The following is a 17,261-nucleotide window of genomic DNA, read 5'->3' as shown; positions in this document are numbered from 1 at the left end:
TTTTATGGAAGAGAGAATTACAAGAGATGTTAGTTAACATGTCTATTCATGCCGGTAGAACTTCAATTAGAATATATAATTTTATTTATACCTGTATTATGCCATTGTCTATCATACTTCCATAATTTCCAGTCATTTTTAATGTAGAAAATATATCTATACATCCCTGCTGGTATAATTTTTTATACATGGAACTTTTAATTATGTTTCAGGAACTTGTGGTCATAAGAATACAACAAAGAGAAAAATGAGAAAGCTGTTTAAGAAAGCAAGGTCATTTTCATTCATGTTCAAAGAAACTTGTCATTAAAACAACCTTTGAGATACCATTAGGCCCCAAAATAGCATGAATTTTAGAAATGATGACATCTGAGATTGTGGTGAGATTGTGGTGAAATAGTCAGAGACACTTCAATTACATTATAAATTGGTACATATCTTTTGGAATATAATACCAGAAAACGAGTCCAATAAAAGTGTTTGCACTCTTCAAAATTTATTGTAAGAAAATTCCACAGAATAGGCCGGGCACGGTGGCTCACGCCTGTAATCCTAGCACTCTGGGAGGATGAGGCGGGAGGATGACTGGAGCTCAGGAGTTCGAGACCAGCCTGAGCAAGAGCGATACCCCGTCTCTACTAAAAATAGAAAGAAATTAGCCAAACAACTAAAAATAAAAAAAATTAGCCAGGCATGGTGGCATGTGCCTGTAGTCCCAGCTACCAGGGAGGCTGAGGCAGGAGGATTACTTGAGCCCAGGAGTTTGAGGTTGCTGTGAGCTAGGCTGACTCCACGGCACTCTAGCCCAGGCAAGAGAGTGAAACTGTCTCAAAAAAAAAAAAAAAAAAAAAAAGAAAGAAAAGAAAATTGTACAGAATAAATAGCTGTAGTCAATCCACACACACTTTCATGGTGTTTCTCAGGAATTGTGCAAGTGCTGGGAATTTCTAAGATGAAAGGGTATTGCTGTTTTCTTGAACTTCTAGATTTTTGGCAGTGTGTGACAAATACATAATCAAATAACTATAATGTAATATGTTAAATTGTAGTAGAGGTGTGTTTTAAATTTGAGGGAGGGTTCCAAATAACATACCAGGAAATGTACAGTAAACACAGGCAGCTCTTTGGTATTGAGAGAAGATGAGCTAGTATGTTAGGGAAAACTCTTGGAGAAATGGAGATATTTAAGTTGCACTTTGAAAGATGGCCAGGACTTTACTGAGTGGATAAAATGGGTCTGGATGTTTTAGGCAAAAGAAATTGCATGAGCAGGCATCTGAAAGCACATACAGAGATGCATTCATTGGACAACATGGAGCACTTACCTGTCCTAAGAATGGGGCATATAATGGTAAATAAGACAAGTACAGTCTCTGTCCCTCTAGAGCTTTCAGTCTAGAAATTAAAATTGTTGTGAAGGTGGCATTCAGAGATTTCAAACTGGTGGTTCTCTTGGGTCAGTTTTGAATTGAAGTTGTGTTTTGTTTGGCATGCACATTGGTTTCTCTCAGTCCCTCTCCTTTCCTTCCTTTCCTCGTAACTTTCCACCAACACTCAAAAATGAGATTTCCCATTCCAGTTTTTTAGTTTCTCTTTAAATTGAAGACCTGGCAGCAGTGGGCCAGCATTCTCAAATGCCACTTCTGGAAGTAAGTAGTGGCTACCCACTTTAGATGGGTATGCATTTGTTCCTCAGTACTTTCTTTACACTGGGCACATTTTGTTCATTTATATAACTTGCCTGCCTCCTCTGTGCCTTTGAGTTGTGAGTCCTGGGTCAGTGGTTTACCTCTGTCTCTGCCCTCCTATATTTTCTTTGACAATTTTTAATCGGAGAAAATGCAGAAAAATGCATAATGTGTTTTAGGAAAATCTTCTTTTAAAACAATTAAAATAAACATTTTAATATTCAGACAACAGCTACTTTTTGCTTAACACTATGTGCCCAGCACTTTAATATAGATTTCTTCCTTTGAGCTCTATAAGCCTTTTTAATCAGAGTTCAGGGAATTTAAGTAACTTCATTTGTCTGACTACTTGATGTGAAAGCTGGCTTTCTAATCCAGACCTCTGACTCCAAAACCCCCCATGATAATCTTTGTTTATCTGGAAGGTGTGTCTTCAACATGTATTTATTGAATGTGAGCAAGTGCTATAAGACATGAAAACCTGCTGCTTTGCATGGGGCTTATAATAAGTTGAAGAGACAGGAATTTATGTAAAAAGGATAACAATAGAAAGAAGTATTAAATACTGAGTGATTGCTATAAATTCTAAGGAGGCTCAAAGCTGTACCAGTGGCGGGGAGAATAGAAAGGAGGAGACAGTGCCGGGTGTGGTGGCTCACACCTGTAATCCTAGCCTTTTGGAAAGCTGACACGTGAGGATCACTTGAAGTCAGGAGTTCCAGACCAGCCTGAGCAAGAGTGTGACCCTGTCTCTATAAAAAATAGAAAAATTAGCTGAGCATGGTGGCACACACCTGTAGTCCCAGCTACTCAGGAGGCAGGAGGATTGCTTGAGCCCAGGAGTTTGAGGTTGCAGTCAGCTATGATGATGCCACTGCACCCTAGCTGAGATGACAGAGTGAGACCCTGTCTCAAAAAAAAAAAAAAAAAAAAAAAGAAAAAAAAGAAGGAGACAAATGACTAAGGTAAAGAATCTTGTAACTTTGTGAGAGAATGGCGTAGTGAAAGAAAGGGAGGCCAGAGGTGATTTGTTAAACTTTCCAAGGCCAGGTAATTGAGTTGAATTGATGCTTTAACAGATAAGGTTCTTCAGAAGAGGAACAGGTTTGGTAGAAAAATGATTAGTTTTATTAATTTGGGGGGAGGGTTTAAAGATTCAAATAAATAGCAAAAGAAAATAAGCCTGGAATGCAACAACATCAATGAACAAATAAAATACAATCCAGCATATAAAGTACAGGCTCCAATCCTGTTTTATCATGTTTATTCTTGGGCTGATGGCCTTTTCCTATTCCATGTGGGATCCTGAGGTCAGATAAGTTACTTTAGTTTTCAACATGTTGAATGGATTCTTCGTTAATATTCATTTTCAGTATTTTGATTTTTCTGGAAAATAATTTATCTTGTTGCTTTTATAGGTAAAAACTTTCGAGGAATTCAGTGGTCTCTTTTTAAATAACAGTTTTATTGAAATATAATTCAAATACCATAAAATTCACTTAAAAAAAAAAGGTACACATAATTCAGTGGTTTTTAGTATAGTCACAGAGTTGTCCAACCATCACCACTATCAATTGTGGGACATTTTCGTTGCACCCAAAGAAACCCCATACTCATTAGCAGTCATTCCTCATTCCCTTTTCCCTCAGCCTCTGGCAACCATGATCTACTTTTTGTCTCTATGGATTTGCCTATACTGTATTTTTTTATATAAATGGGATCATAATATAAGATGTGACCTTCTGTTACTGGTTTCTTTCACTTAGCATATGTTTTCTAGGTCTATCCCTGTTGTAGCATGTATCGGGACTAAATTGTTTTGTATGGCTGAATAATGTTCTGCTGTTTGGAATTTCATTTTGTTTATACATTCATTAATTGACAGCCATTGGGTTGTATCTACTTTTTGGCTACTATGAACGTTCACGTATGAGTTTTTATGTGGACATAGGATTTCATTTTTCTTGGGTAGCATTGTGAAGAGTGGAATTGTTGGGTCATGTGGTAACTGTTTAACATCTTGTATAATTGTCAGACTGTTTTCTGGAAGTGGCTGTGCCATTTTGTAATCCTACCAGGAATGTGTAGGGGTTCCACTTTCTCTCCTTCCTCCCCCATACTTATTGTCTTTTTGACCAATCCATCCCAGTGGGTATGAAGTGGTATGTCATTGTGGGTTTTGTTTATTTTGCTTTTTGTTTGTTTTTATGAGACAGGGTCTTACTCTGTTTTCCGGGCTAGAGTGCAGTGGCATCATCATAGCTCACTGAAGCCTCAAACTCCTGGGCTCCAGTGATCTTCCTGCCTCCCAAATAGCTGGGACTACAGGTGTATGCCACTGGACCTAGCTACTTTTAAATTTTTTTGTAGAGATGGGGGTCTCACTATGTTGCTCAGACCAGTCTCGAACTCCTGGGCTCAAGTGATGCTCCTGCCTTGGCCCCCCAAAGTGCTGGGATTACAGGCATGGGCCACCACGCTGGCCTCATTGTGGGTTTTTTTTTTTTTTTTGAGACAGAGTCTCACTTTGTTGCCCAGGCTAGAGTGAGTGCCGTGGCGTCAGCCTACCTCACAGCAACCTCAAACTCCTGGGCTCAAGCGATCCTCCTGCCTCAGCCTCCCGAGTGGCTGGGACTACAGACATGTGCCACCATGCCCGGCTAATTTTTCTATATATATATTTTTAGTTGTCCATATAATTTTTTTCTATTTTTAGTAGAGACGGGGTCTCGCTCTTGCTCAGGCTGGTCTCGAACTCCTGACCTTGAGCGATCCACCCGCCTCGGCCTCCCAGAGTGCTAGGATTACAGGCGTGAGCCACCGCGCCCGGCCTCTCATTGTGGTTTTGATTTGCATTTCCCTAATGACTAATGTTGAGCATCTTTGTGTGCCCATTGGCCATCGTCTTTGGAGAAATGTCTGTTAGAATTCTTTTGTCCATTTCTAAATTGGGTTTTCTTTTTGTTATTGTCAGTGGTCTTTTAACAGAGGTGGGTGTTGTTAACTACCAAGTAGCATTTTGTACCAGATGATGGTGAATTTTTCGTAATATGTATTAGTGATAGACTTTTAGGTATAACTAGTTGTTAAGAATACTTTATAAAATGTGCATCCTTATAAATAATCCTTTAAGAAGTCCTGCTAAGATTTTACTTTAAGGTGACTGGTACAGTCAGTAAGACTTGATTGAGCATGCCTCTATAGTAATGAGAAGACCTAACTTTAATATTTTTGGAATGTCAAAAACAGCAACATTTTAATTAAGTAGTTTTAAACTCTAAGCATCAAATTTTAATTATGTACATTGAGTCTTTGACTTAACTGGAGCAATTTTGTCTTTTCCCAAGTAATTGAATCTACTTTGTGAAATGTGTTCTCATACTTTGTTTCTTTTTTTTTTTAGGTTATCCTGAATACATGTCTAACAATTTTCCTCGCATCGTCAGCCATTGTTTTTCACTGCCTCTAAAAGATAAAAGTTGCTCCGGAAATTGGAGACATATTTGATTTAAAAGAAAAAACTTGAACAAATGGACAATATGTCTATTACAAATACACCAACAAGTAATGATGCCTGTCTGAGCATTGTGCATAGTTTGATGTGCCATAGACAAGGTGGAGAGAGTGAAACATTTGCAAAAAGAGCAATTGAAAGTTTGGTAAAGAAGCTGAAAGAGAAAAAAGATGAATTGGATTCCTTAATAACAGCTATAACTACAAATGGAGCTCATCCTAGTAAATGTGTTACCATACAGAGAACGTTGGATGGAAGGCTTCAGGTTAGCCTTATACTAGAGTTTTTCTATGTCTTCCGTGGTGGCAGATTTTAAAAAATTGTTGTTTCCTTTTAAGTTACTATAGGATAATTTAATGCGTGCTCCATCTCTTCAGATACTGTGCATCCTGTACCAATATGCATTATGGGAATATGTGGAAGAATATGCAAAAGATATGTCTTAAAAGTTTTTTAATGTTCTGACTCAAAAAAAAGTTCAATGAAGAAAGTTTGGAAAATAAAAATAAAAAGCAGAAGAAAACCCACACTCTGAGAGAACTACCTTTAGCACTTTGGTATTCATTCTTGTAGCTGTTTTTCTTTTTTGGTATTGTATGAACATTTAAACATCTGAATTGTACTTATTCCTTTTATAATTTAGAAATCTGACATCATTTTGCACTGATATCAAATGTTTCAGTGGTCACATTTTTCATGTAGAACTACATAATACATTTCCTGTACTTAAAGAAACTTACAGAAATCTTATGTCATTAGATTTTAAAATTTCATTTCAAAATTTTAGGCATAGTTTCTACAAGAAATTCTTTTTGCATTTTTAAAACCTGGCACAGGACTTAAAGTTATACCTAGGTTCATTTCTAGCTCTGATGTGTGCAATGGCCAAGTTAGTTATTTTAAGCTTTAATTTTCTCATTTATGAAATGGGGATTACAATACTGACTTTGTAGGATTGTGAAGATTAAATGAGAACATATATAAAAGTGGCTTGCATAATGTCAACTGATGCTCCTTTATTTTTCCTAGGTGGCTGGTAGGAAAGGATTTCCTCATGTGATTTATGCTCGTCTCTGGAGGTGGCCTGATCTTCATAAAAATGAACTAAAACATGTTAAATACTGTCAGTATGCCTTTGACTTAAAATGTGATAGTGTCTGTGTGAATCCATATCACTATGAACGAGTTGTATCACCTGGAATTGGTAAGTAGACTATGCTTGGTCCTTAGAATAATAAAAGGAAAAAATATCTCAGTAGTATTTTAATTTTTCTAAGTGAAATTATAAATTTGGAGATAGCCCAGGACTTCAAATAAGGTTAAAGAATCAGACATTTTTAATATAAGTATTTAAATTTAAACTTGGGAAAAAACTTGTATTTTTACTGCTAAACCTGAGGAGTATATAGTTGATATTTTGACCATTTAGAACATTGTTTTTGAAAAACAAGATAGAAAACATAGATTTGAATAGTTTATGTATTAGTAGATATTTGTGCTATTTCTCCTTAATTGAAATGGTTCGTGAAGTTTTGTAATTTCTGGCTTAAATTTACATTCTGTAATTTTAAATATAATATTTTTTATTTTAAATATAATATAAATATTGTCATGGTAGTGATTAATGTTTCATTTTTTTTCCCTTTAAAAAATTAAGATCTCTCAGGATTAACACTGCAGAATACTGGTAGGTAATCTTACAACTTTCTGTATTTTCTTTTATCCTAGCCTCTCTGTTTGTTGACCTAGAATTAGTTTGTGTGAGTGCCAGTAACATTGACAAGAAAAAACCTTACTGCTTTGGAAATGTGGATTTTTAGGGGACATGCATCATCATTTAAAACTGGATTTACACTTTGGGAGGCCGAGGCTGGGAGGATCGCTTTAGGCCAGGAGTTTTGAGTTTGAGTTTGCAGTGAGCTATAATCATGCCACTACGCTTTAGCCTTAGGTGACAGAGTAAAGACCCTGTCTCAAAAAAACCAAAAACCTAAAAAACCCCTGGATTTAAATAGGCTATTGGGGACCAGGCAGGCGCCTGTAATCCTACCACTTTGGGAGGCCGAGACAGGGGTATCACTTCAGCCCAAGAGTTCGAGACCAGCCTGGGCAACATAGCAAGACCCTGTCTCTACAAAAAATTTAAAAATTAGCTGGGCATGGTGACACATGTATGGAGTCCCAGCTACTCAGGAGGCTGAGCCCAGGAGTTCAAGGCTATAGTGAGCTGTGGTCATGCCACTGCACTCTAGCTTCCATGATAGAGTGAGACCCTGTTTCTAACAAAATAAATAGGCTATTGGCTTTTTGGATTTGAACTGCAATTTATGAACTTAAGTACCCTAAGGAATATGATAGAGGAGTGTACCAAAAACATAAATACAAGGTAGAATATTTTTGAATTACTGAAAACTGGCTATTTTGAAGAAAATCTCATAGAGCCAATTTTTAAAATCGGTAGTAAGTACCCATAATGTTTGGTAATTTGGAATCATGTATAACATGTCCTTTAGTAATACTAGTACTGTAATTTTTCTTCATTTCAGCCTAGCTTATTTTTAAGAATATTGTTGAGAATGATTAAAAATTACATTTATTAGTATTTTTTTCAATCTTGTTGCATTTTGAGTAAATAAATCAAGGCTACTTCAAAGTATACACCCATCACAGCTAATCTCATCCCATTTTTAAAAAGAAAAAAGTGTTTTGAGGTGAGAAAATGAAACACAAGTGGGGGGGTGTTTTTGTTTTTTTAGTGTAATATTTGAGAACAGAGTTTTATTAAATCTTTAGCTCTGTTACTTAGAACTTGTTAATGAACTAAAATTTCTGTAAGAACTAATTCATTTGCAGAGAAACTCTGATAAAGACCCTCTATTATCTTGGAAAGGTGTGCTATTGTTCTGGAGAGGAATTAGCTTGGCACCTAAAGTTGCATAATTTTAGAGGTGGGTCAAAAATATCATGTGACCCTAAACAAAATTTAGGAAGAGCACGCAAGTCTACTTGTTTTTATTCTCCACTTTCCTTTCATGTCACTAATAATAGATGATGCCAGTGCCCTGTGGTACTTGTTAATGATTAGTAGGTTTCTTTTTTTTTTTTTTTTTTTTGAGACAGAGTCTCACTCTGTTGCCCGGGCTAGAGTGAGTGCCGTGGCGTCAGTCTAGCTCACAGCAACCTCAAACTCCTGGGCTTAAGCGATCCTACTGCCTCAGCCTCCCGAGTAGCTGGGACTACAGGCATGCGCCACCATGCCCGGCTAATTTTTTTTTGTATATATATATTTTAGTTGTCCATATAATTTCTTTCTATTTTTTTTTTTAGTAGAGACGGGGTCTCACTCTTGCTCAGGCTGGTCTCGAACTCCTGACCTTGAGCGATCCACCCGCCTCGGCCTCCCAGAGTGCTAGGATTACAGGCGTGAGCCACCACGCCCGGCCGATTAGTAGGTTTCTGATAAGTGTGAGTTGTTAATAGGAGCTGTTGTGGTCTGGGCAGGGTAGCTTTAAGATCAGGTAAAGCTCTGCCTCTTTGCCTCACGGACATTGATATCACGTCACTTCTGTTTTTGGAAAGTAAACATCCTTCAGATCTTCTCCATTCTCACTCAGTCCATGTTTTTGGAGAATTAAAACATTTAGCTCAGTGGATATTAGGAGTTGGGAGACTGTAATGATAATTGTATCAGAATCTCTCTACGGAGTTAGGGCGTGGTGGCTTACTTACACCTGTAATCCTAGCACTTTGGGAGGTGGAGGTTCGAGGATTGCTTGAGGCCAGGAGTTTGAGACCAGCCTGAGCAACATAGCGAGACTCTGTCTCTATCAAAAATAGAAAAATTAGCCAAGCATGGTGGCACGCACCTGTAGTCCCAGCTACTCGGAAGGCTGAGGCAGGAAGATTGCTTGAGCCCAGGAGTTTGAGGCTGCAGTGAGCTTTGATGACGCTGCCGCATCTAGCCCAGGCAGCAGAGCAAGACCCTGTCTCAAAGAAGAAAGAAAAGGAATCTCCTTATGGGGGTGGTTCTGAGGGGGTCCAAATTCTGAATGCTTATCACATACCTCCTTATCCTAAAATTACTGCTGTTCTGAACACTTCGTTATTGATGGGATTGTATGGGTTGATAGCCTCCCTTTAGTGCCTCTAGGGCTGTGTTCAGCCTTGTGTATCCCCCTAGTGGTGGTTATGCAGACAGTTTGCAGTGGTTTATTTCCTCAGAAAACAGCAGATGTTTCTCATAGCCCCTTCTAGATCTGGACAAAGAAATAATATAAGACCAGGTCACTGGAAGTTAAGAAAATGGAAAAGTTCCTTCACTTTTGAGTTGAGATCTTATGGTAATCATTTGCAGCCCGTTTCATCTCTTTCATGAAATTTTCCTTGACCACATTGACATATGTATTCATTTTAACAAATATTTAATAAGCATGTATTGCCTGATAGTGTGTTAGGTTCCAGAGATGCTAAGATAATAAGGTATGTTTTCTCCACTCTAGGGAGCTCATGATCTAGTGAAGGAGAGAAAAAGTAAATAAGAGAGTGATAGTACCATTTGACCAGTGCTGTGGCCTGCCTGCTGGTGTTGATAAAGAACACAGACTTAGGGTAGGCCCAGTGGCTTCAGCTTTTTTGTCACCTATAGAGAGTACCTTCCCCCCCCCCTTTGTGGAACATTTATATATATATATATATATATGTAGTAATACATTATTCTCTCTATATATAACTACTCTAAAAATATGGTTCAGTAATAATAGCTAACACTGAGCACTCATTGTGTGTCAGGTACTGAGCTAAATGATTTATGAGTACTGTGTCATCATTCTCATATTATTTCTGCATGATAGGTGGGATTGTCCACACTTTACCAGATGGAGACACTGGTGCCTGGAGAGGTCAAGGGACTTGCCCAAGATTAGACAGCTAGGAGGAGCTGGAATATTGTGTGCTATTAGATATTTAAACAATAGAAAAATAATACGGGACTATAAGCTCCACGAAGGCAGGGATATTTGTTTATCGATATATCCCAAGTACTAGAACAGTACCTAGAACATAGGTGCTTAAGAAATACTTTTTCAATGAATGAATTTGTTGAATGCTAGACCATGAAGAGAAATACTTAACAGTTTGGTGTCTGTTTTTCTGGACTTGTCTTTTTGAATAGGCAGTAGATGGTCCATAAATCAAAATACTATAAAAAGGTATACAGTGAAAAGAAGTGCTCCTACCCCTGTCCCCATTCCCCAGTACCTCAGGTAATCACTTTTATTAGTTTCTGGTGTTTCCTTCCAGGGTTTCTTTATGCAAAAAATACATGTATTATTTCCCTCCTTTCTTACACAAAAAGCATACTGTGCACACTGTTCTGTACCTTTTTTTTTTGCTTAGAGTATGATTTTTTTTTAAACATGTCTATGATCTCAGTGTACAGTAGTGTTTCATAACTTGCTTTTTTTCTCTTGGCAAAAATATATTGCAGACTTCTATCCTTGTAGATACCTTCAGTTTTACCTAAGAAATATATATTTTAGGTTATTTGATTAAAGAGACCTGTAGACTGGTAGAAGTCCCAAACTTGTATTTGGGAAGTTTGGCCAAATATATTAAGGTGAGAAAAATTTGAATCATAACTATTTAAAAGCAGAGTACAGCTAGTACTTGGAAATGTCATGATTGCCCATTAAGCTGAAGAGTCAACTGAAAAGCAGAAGCAATAAGTATCAGGTTGACCAAGTATATCCTGAAATCAGCTAGCAATGCCAATATATTGGTTAAAAGATCCCAGTCACTATAACAACAAAAAACCTAAAATGTCCAGGAATTAATTAGAGATGTCAAGATTTTTCCAGCCTTTTGGTTTTTACCTTCTTCATGTTATATATTTAGGTGATTATTATTCTAGGTTTATTAGCTGTTGGAATATAGTCTAGCTTCAAATTTGAGTCAGATTGGTAAAATACACCTGTTGCTATTACCTCTAAGAAATTGGCTTTTGCTGATAAAGTAGTAAACTTTTAAAATAATATGAAAAAAAATTGGAGTTATTTATACTATAGTTGATTTTAGGCCTTGTGAGATTTTTTTCTGGGAATAGAAACTTATAAAAATTAAAAATATGTTTAATTTTCTACATAGGTCCACCACCAAGTATGTTGGTAAAGGATGAATATGTTCATGACTTTGAGGGACAGCCATCGTTATCCACTGAAGGACATTCAATTCAGACCATCCAGCATCCACCAAGTAATCGTGCGTCGACAGAGACATACAGCACCCCAGCTCTGTTAGCCCCATCTGAGTCTAATGCTACCAGCAATGCCAACTTTCCCAACATTCCTGTGGCTTCCACAAGTGAGTTCTAGAATCAGATGTAGTCAGCAAGTTGAATTTTCCCAATCATTGCATATTTATGTGTAGTCACTTGGAGGAAAACTCCAAGTAAGTAAAAATTAAGAGTGCTATGATATCTTTCATAGGTAAACAAATATTAAATAGATCTTTGGGTTGGTCCTAGGAAAAATGTTTGTAATTTATTTAAAGGTTCTTATGTTGATATACATTCACTTGGAATTTAATGACTTTGATTTTAATATTGATTTAAATTAGTGATCTAATTTGTACTTTACTATTACATGCACAAGTAAGAAGCTTGAGTTTTCAGATAGATTTTAGAGAAATATTTAAGTTATTAACAGGTAGATAGATGTTTATTAATATAAAGATTAGTGTTACTGGATTTGCAACCTTTCTTTTAATCCAGTGTTATTTTGCTTTATCTAGGAGAATATTACATCATAGTGGTCATCTCATTTTCACATTGTGCAAACTTAGAAAAAGGGATCTTGATAAACTTTTTATAACATATCCTTCAAGGTAGACATTAAGTGTTTTAGTCAATTTTGATATAAAGCTAAATTCTACATCTTTTTTTTTTTAAACATACTAATTTTTTCAAATAAGTCTATTTCAAAAGGGTTCTTCTTCTCTGGCGTGTTATGGGAATTAGAAGGCTTAATAAGGTTCAGGTTTTTTGGAGCCTGATCATATGACTTGGTTCAGTTAGTACTGCTGTTTATTTTCACAGTCACCAAAGGCTGGATAATTTGCTGCTTGGCAAGTGGAGTGGCTTTTTTTGTCTTCTTTTTTTTTTTTTCTTCAATTCACAGAGCGTTGTCTTGGTTTGTGTATGGTGTTAGGTGTATCTAAATCCACATCAATAGATTTTTGATAGATCTGGACTCATACTTTGTTAGTTGCTACCAAAGGGACCATTATTTTATTTAATATTAATCAGATTCATTGTAAGAATTTTATCTTTGGAATAAATGGGGACTGATTTCTATAATTGTGAATTTTCAAATATACCAAATTTCTCCCTCTTTAATACATTTCACTACTTTAAAGCAATTATCTTTTTGATTTGCTTATGTAAGAGATGACGATCTCTCAACCATGGACAGCATATTCTAAGTGGGTCATATAGGTTAAGCACAGTGGAATCTGGACCCTTAATTGCTTGGTGCTTCTGTTATCTACTTTTTATTTACCAATTTGGAAATATGATTGACATACAATGGGTAGTGATGGAAAATAAAAGAAAGTACATTACAGCCACTTGAGCATAAATTAGTGCTAGAGCACAGGTACCTACCTCTGTTTATATTATCTGGAGATTGAATTTCTGTGCCTTTACTATGTCACTTTAATAAAGTGACTTCATTTTGACTGTTCTGTTACCCGGGGCTGCATCCTATTCAAAGACTAGAAAAAGTGATATGAATGAAATGCAGCTAATTTTGTCTCAGTATGTTTTGGTTAGATATTTACAATTGAATAGTAAATACTGGAAATTTCAGAACTTGTGGCAAACTGGTTCCTTAGATCTCAAAAAGTGTACTGGTAGAATTAAATGAAAGGAAAGAAGTTGGACTAAAATAGAGGAATTGGAGGGCTGTTTTCCATGAGCTGATTTAGTTGTATTATTTATCTTATGCCCTTGGAACTAATGTAATGGGAACATCCAATACAGGTAACTCTACCAGGCTACTTTACAATTTATGTTCATTTGGTACCTGAATATCTTCAAAGTTTCTTTTTAAATATCTGTAAATTAAAATCATTTCATTTCTGCTGTGTAGTGATAGTTTTCTTTTGTGTGTGTTACCTAAGAATATGTAGAATTGTTAAAAATGAGCAAAAATGTAATTAACCTTTAAAGATAACTTGCAGAATTTTGGGGGATGAGTAGGAAGGGAGGTTGCTAAAAACAGTATCTTTACAAATAAACAGTTTGGGGAGTACTGAAATTTTCTCCTTAGCTTTTGGTTTTACAATCTTAGCTTTAAGGAAATGTGATATGTAGAGGTGTTCTTTTTCCATGATACTTTGAGCAATGGTGACATTTACTCTCTTCCATCTGATTATACTACGATTTAGATGAGAATGAGGTGATGCCAGTGACAAATAATTATGAAATTTAGTGCTTTCCAAATGGGATAAACAATTGACTAACTGCTTGCTTTAAGAAATCAAGCTTTTTCCACTTTAAAAAAAGAGGCTTAAAAATGTAGGAAAGTAAGCAGTATCACAGAATGGTTTTTTGAACAGAAGCTAGAGAGGAAGTTTAGTTCTCCTGGTATATTACATGTAGAGAGGGCAACTAATGTTGTGTAAATCTGGAAATATGTTGTTCTTGAAAAGACATGATTCTTGGCTTACAACAGCACATGAAAAAATTTCAAAGTAGACTGATAGGTATTTTTTCATTTGTTCTTAACCACTAAATGCTCTATTGATTGTATAGTGGAGCTGGATCTTTTTTAACTTCCTCACTTTCCCCATCACATCCTATTTAAAATATCTTTCTGTTCTGCTTTTCTTTTATCAAATCCTAGCATTCTGTCATTACCAGTACCAGTGCTGATAATGATTAATTTTCCAGTTTGCAACATTATCTTGAGCCTGGATTTTTGAGGTCCTAATCAGAAAGGTCCATAGAGAGCTGGATGGAGTGGCCAGTGGTGAACTGATGTGCTTCTGAAGAAGTTATTAGTTATTACGACAGATTAGATGTATATTAGAATTTTGCTGGCATTTGAAGAATATTTGTGAAGAAATAGGTCACTAAAATTAGCTAGACATTACTTAAAAAGGAATAATTTTGAGCTGCTTCAAGTTAAGGTTTGCCTTTATAAATGACTAGGTTTTTTATTTGATAGGCCATGGGTGAGTTCCACTTTTTACCCATCTTTATAGTTGTGGATTATCAGATATAATTGGTCCTTCATTTATTATAGAAAATCATAGGATCGGATCTATATATGTGCCATGTTAATGTCTTCTTGTTCCTCTAGGTCAGCCTGCTAGTATACTAGCAGGCAGCCATAGTGAAGGACTGTTGCAGATAGCATCAGGGCCTCAGCCAGGACAGCAGCAGAATGGATTTACTGGTCAGCCAGCTACTTACCATCATAGTATGTGCATGCTTTTTAAAATCTTTTAAATAGTTGAGAAAAAAATAGGCAGCCTTTATAAAAGCAAATTAATCCATGTGGGCCTTAATTTTTAGACAGCACTACCACCTGGACTGGAAGTAGGACTGCACCATACACACCTAATTTGCCTCACCACCAAAACGGCCATCTTCAGCACCACCCGCCTATGCCGCCCCATCCCGGACATTACTGTAAGCTCTTGTTTTTGTTGTAAGGGCTTTTTCTTTTGTAGGACTTTGTTTTCTTTCTATTTTTTAAAAAACGTTTTACATCTTTTATTCATCCTACAATTTTGTTTCATTAAATAATTAGTGCTTTTCAGTATTTTTTTGTAAACGGTATTATTTATTTTTCATAATTATGTTCTCATACCTTCTTTATAGAGGAGTGATATTTACTAAATACATTTATTTCTCTGCTGCTAATGTTTCATTAACACCACATTGATTTCCATTCATTTGTTTGTTTGCTTTGTATGTATTCTTAGATCTCATGTGTATCTTGTATATCCTCCCATAGTGGATTGAAACCCCTTGAGTGCTAAGTTCTCAAGGTTTCCCTCACCTTAGTATTCACTGCAGCGTAGACACTCAGTTGTTGAATCTGTAGATACTCTGTGCAGGCATGATTGGGAGGGATACCCTTTGGATAGCCTATAGTTTCAGGCAGAATAGGAACACTGTTCATTTGGCTTAGTAAAATTAAGAGTATCAATCTTTCATATATATAAAATCCCTTACCTCTCATTATAAGATTAATAGTAGTACCAAAGAATACTTAAAATACAGAAAAGTATAAATAATAAAATAACTCAGAATCCTACCACCCAGAGAAATCCACTTTTAATATTTTATCATTTTCCTTCCAGTCATATAAATGGGTGTATATATAAATTGTGCGGAGGGGGGGTTCATACTATATGTATATTGTATATATCTTGCTTTTTTTCAATTATGTTACTGTTTTTCCATATCTTTAGAGAATATACTTTTTAATGGCTGCCTGGGTCAGCATAGGGGTTAAGAGTGCTGAGTTTGGGGCTTTAGCTGTGTGACCATTGGCAAGTTATTTAACCTCAAGGGGTGTTGTGAGAAGTAAATGTGATAATGTCTTAACACACAATAAGCTTTAAATTTTGTTAACTACTATTCCATTATATAAACATCCTTAATTTAATAAGCACTTGTTTTTAGAATAGACTGAAAATTTTAAATTATTATTATACATTACAAATTATACTGTATTACGTGTTACATGAATAGTTTCTTTATAATCTACATTAAATATCGCATGTACAACCATTTGTAAATTGCTTAATTGCATTTGGCACATAGTTCTAAAATGTTACTTATTAAATATCCACAAAAGTAATTTAAGAGTATTTGTTTGTTATACTTACAAAGTAATATAAACTAAGCTTTTAAGTTGTTAGACATTGTATAAGCTTGTTCTAAACAACTCCTAAGGTATGATAGTTATATTTAAGTAAGGTCTATTAAAAGGTTTAGCATTGGAAAACTTTTAATAAATAAAAATGGGGTTCTTATTGTCGTTTCTTTAGGGCCAGTTCACAATGAGCTTGCATTCCAGCCTCCCATTTCCAATCATCCTGGTAAGTGTATTTCAAAATTGATTTCCTATATTTGGATTTTCTTCATGGTGACTGAAACATATACATATAAGTTTTAATATAGTTAATTACAGGGTAACTTGATTTCTAAGATAAGGACATTATTCATTATGACATGAGTTAATCAGCAGTTTAAGAGTAGCTGTTAATAGTCACACATAGAGTGTCTATATTTTAGCCGAAAGCATAGTTCTTTTCTTTTAGAGATAGTTAAAAATCAAATATAAAGTATGGAAATGCTGGCTTCAGCATTGAATAAATAATCAGCAGAATAAAATTAGGTTTCAAAATAGGATAGCTATAAAACTGTAGCTTAAGAAGCCAGGGAAGAATCTTAGGTAGATGCTGAAAAGAAAAGTAATTCACTGTATCTGTCTTAGAAGATAGATTTTAGGAGTCTCTGGTTGACTAGAATTTAGAAACTATTGATGAAATTGTGTTAAAAAGAGTAAATAGCTAAGTAACTTTTGAAGTTTGTACATAATTTTGAAACTACAGAAAGCATTTGAAAATAAAATATCGAGGGTCCCTTACAACACAAACATAGGATTTTGAATTTTTTTCCTTTACCCCTTCATATCTGTTTTTCTTAGCTGTGAAAGATGCGAACATACTACTTTAGCTCATAACCTTAGTTTTTTTGTAACCATAAAATTCAGTTTTGCTTCTAATTAAAAAAAAAATTATGAAGAATTTCAGACATGATCAGAATAGTATAGGAAATCCCCCCATTGCACCCATTCCTCAGTTTCAGCTAATGGGCAATCTTGTTACATTCATATCCTCCCCCTTTCTCCCATCTGTATTGTTTTAAAGCAAATTCATATAATTGCTTTATTTGTAAATGTATTAATAAATATTCCCAGTAAAGATTTAAAAAAATGTATAAACATAGTGCCCGTAATGATTAATTTACTGGGTAACTTACA

General features: G+C 35.6%; 1 protein-coding gene across 3 annotated transcripts in view; it reads left to right on the top strand.

The window, feature by feature from the left end:
• SMAD4 (SMAD family member 4) overlaps window positions 1-17,261 on the top strand; it is a 47,175-nt gene that overhangs the window by 10,413 nt on the left and 19,501 nt on the right. For 2 of the 3 annotated variants that reach the window (XR_011233577.1, XM_069467988.1), the window contains exons 2-8: window positions 5,092-5,467; window positions 6,232-6,406; window positions 6,860-6,889; window positions 11,344-11,559; window positions 14,562-14,681; window positions 14,777-14,893; window positions 16,264-16,314. Coding sequence is in view for 2 of the 3 variants with exons in the window: in XM_069467988.1 (XP_069324089.1) it covers window positions 5,219-5,467; window positions 6,232-6,406; window positions 6,860-6,889; window positions 11,344-11,559; window positions 14,562-14,681; window positions 14,777-14,893; window positions 16,264-16,314 (958 nt within the window). In the remaining variant the exon portion in view is untranslated. The remainder of the gene's footprint in view (window positions 1-5,091; window positions 5,468-6,231; window positions 6,407-6,859; window positions 6,890-11,343; window positions 11,560-14,561; window positions 14,682-14,776; window positions 14,894-16,263; window positions 16,315-17,261) is intronic. The other variant, XM_069467989.1, reaches the window with a different exon arrangement.

Source organism: Eulemur rufifrons, chromosome 5 (genome assembly GCF_041146395.1).
Source record: "Eulemur rufifrons isolate Redbay chromosome 5, OSU_ERuf_1, whole genome shotgun sequence".
NCBI lineage: Eukaryota > Metazoa > Chordata > Mammalia > Primates > Lemuridae > Eulemur > Eulemur rufifrons.
The sequence above is the reverse complement of the archived record's forward strand: the minus strand, read 5'-3'. Positions and strand labels throughout refer to the sequence as shown.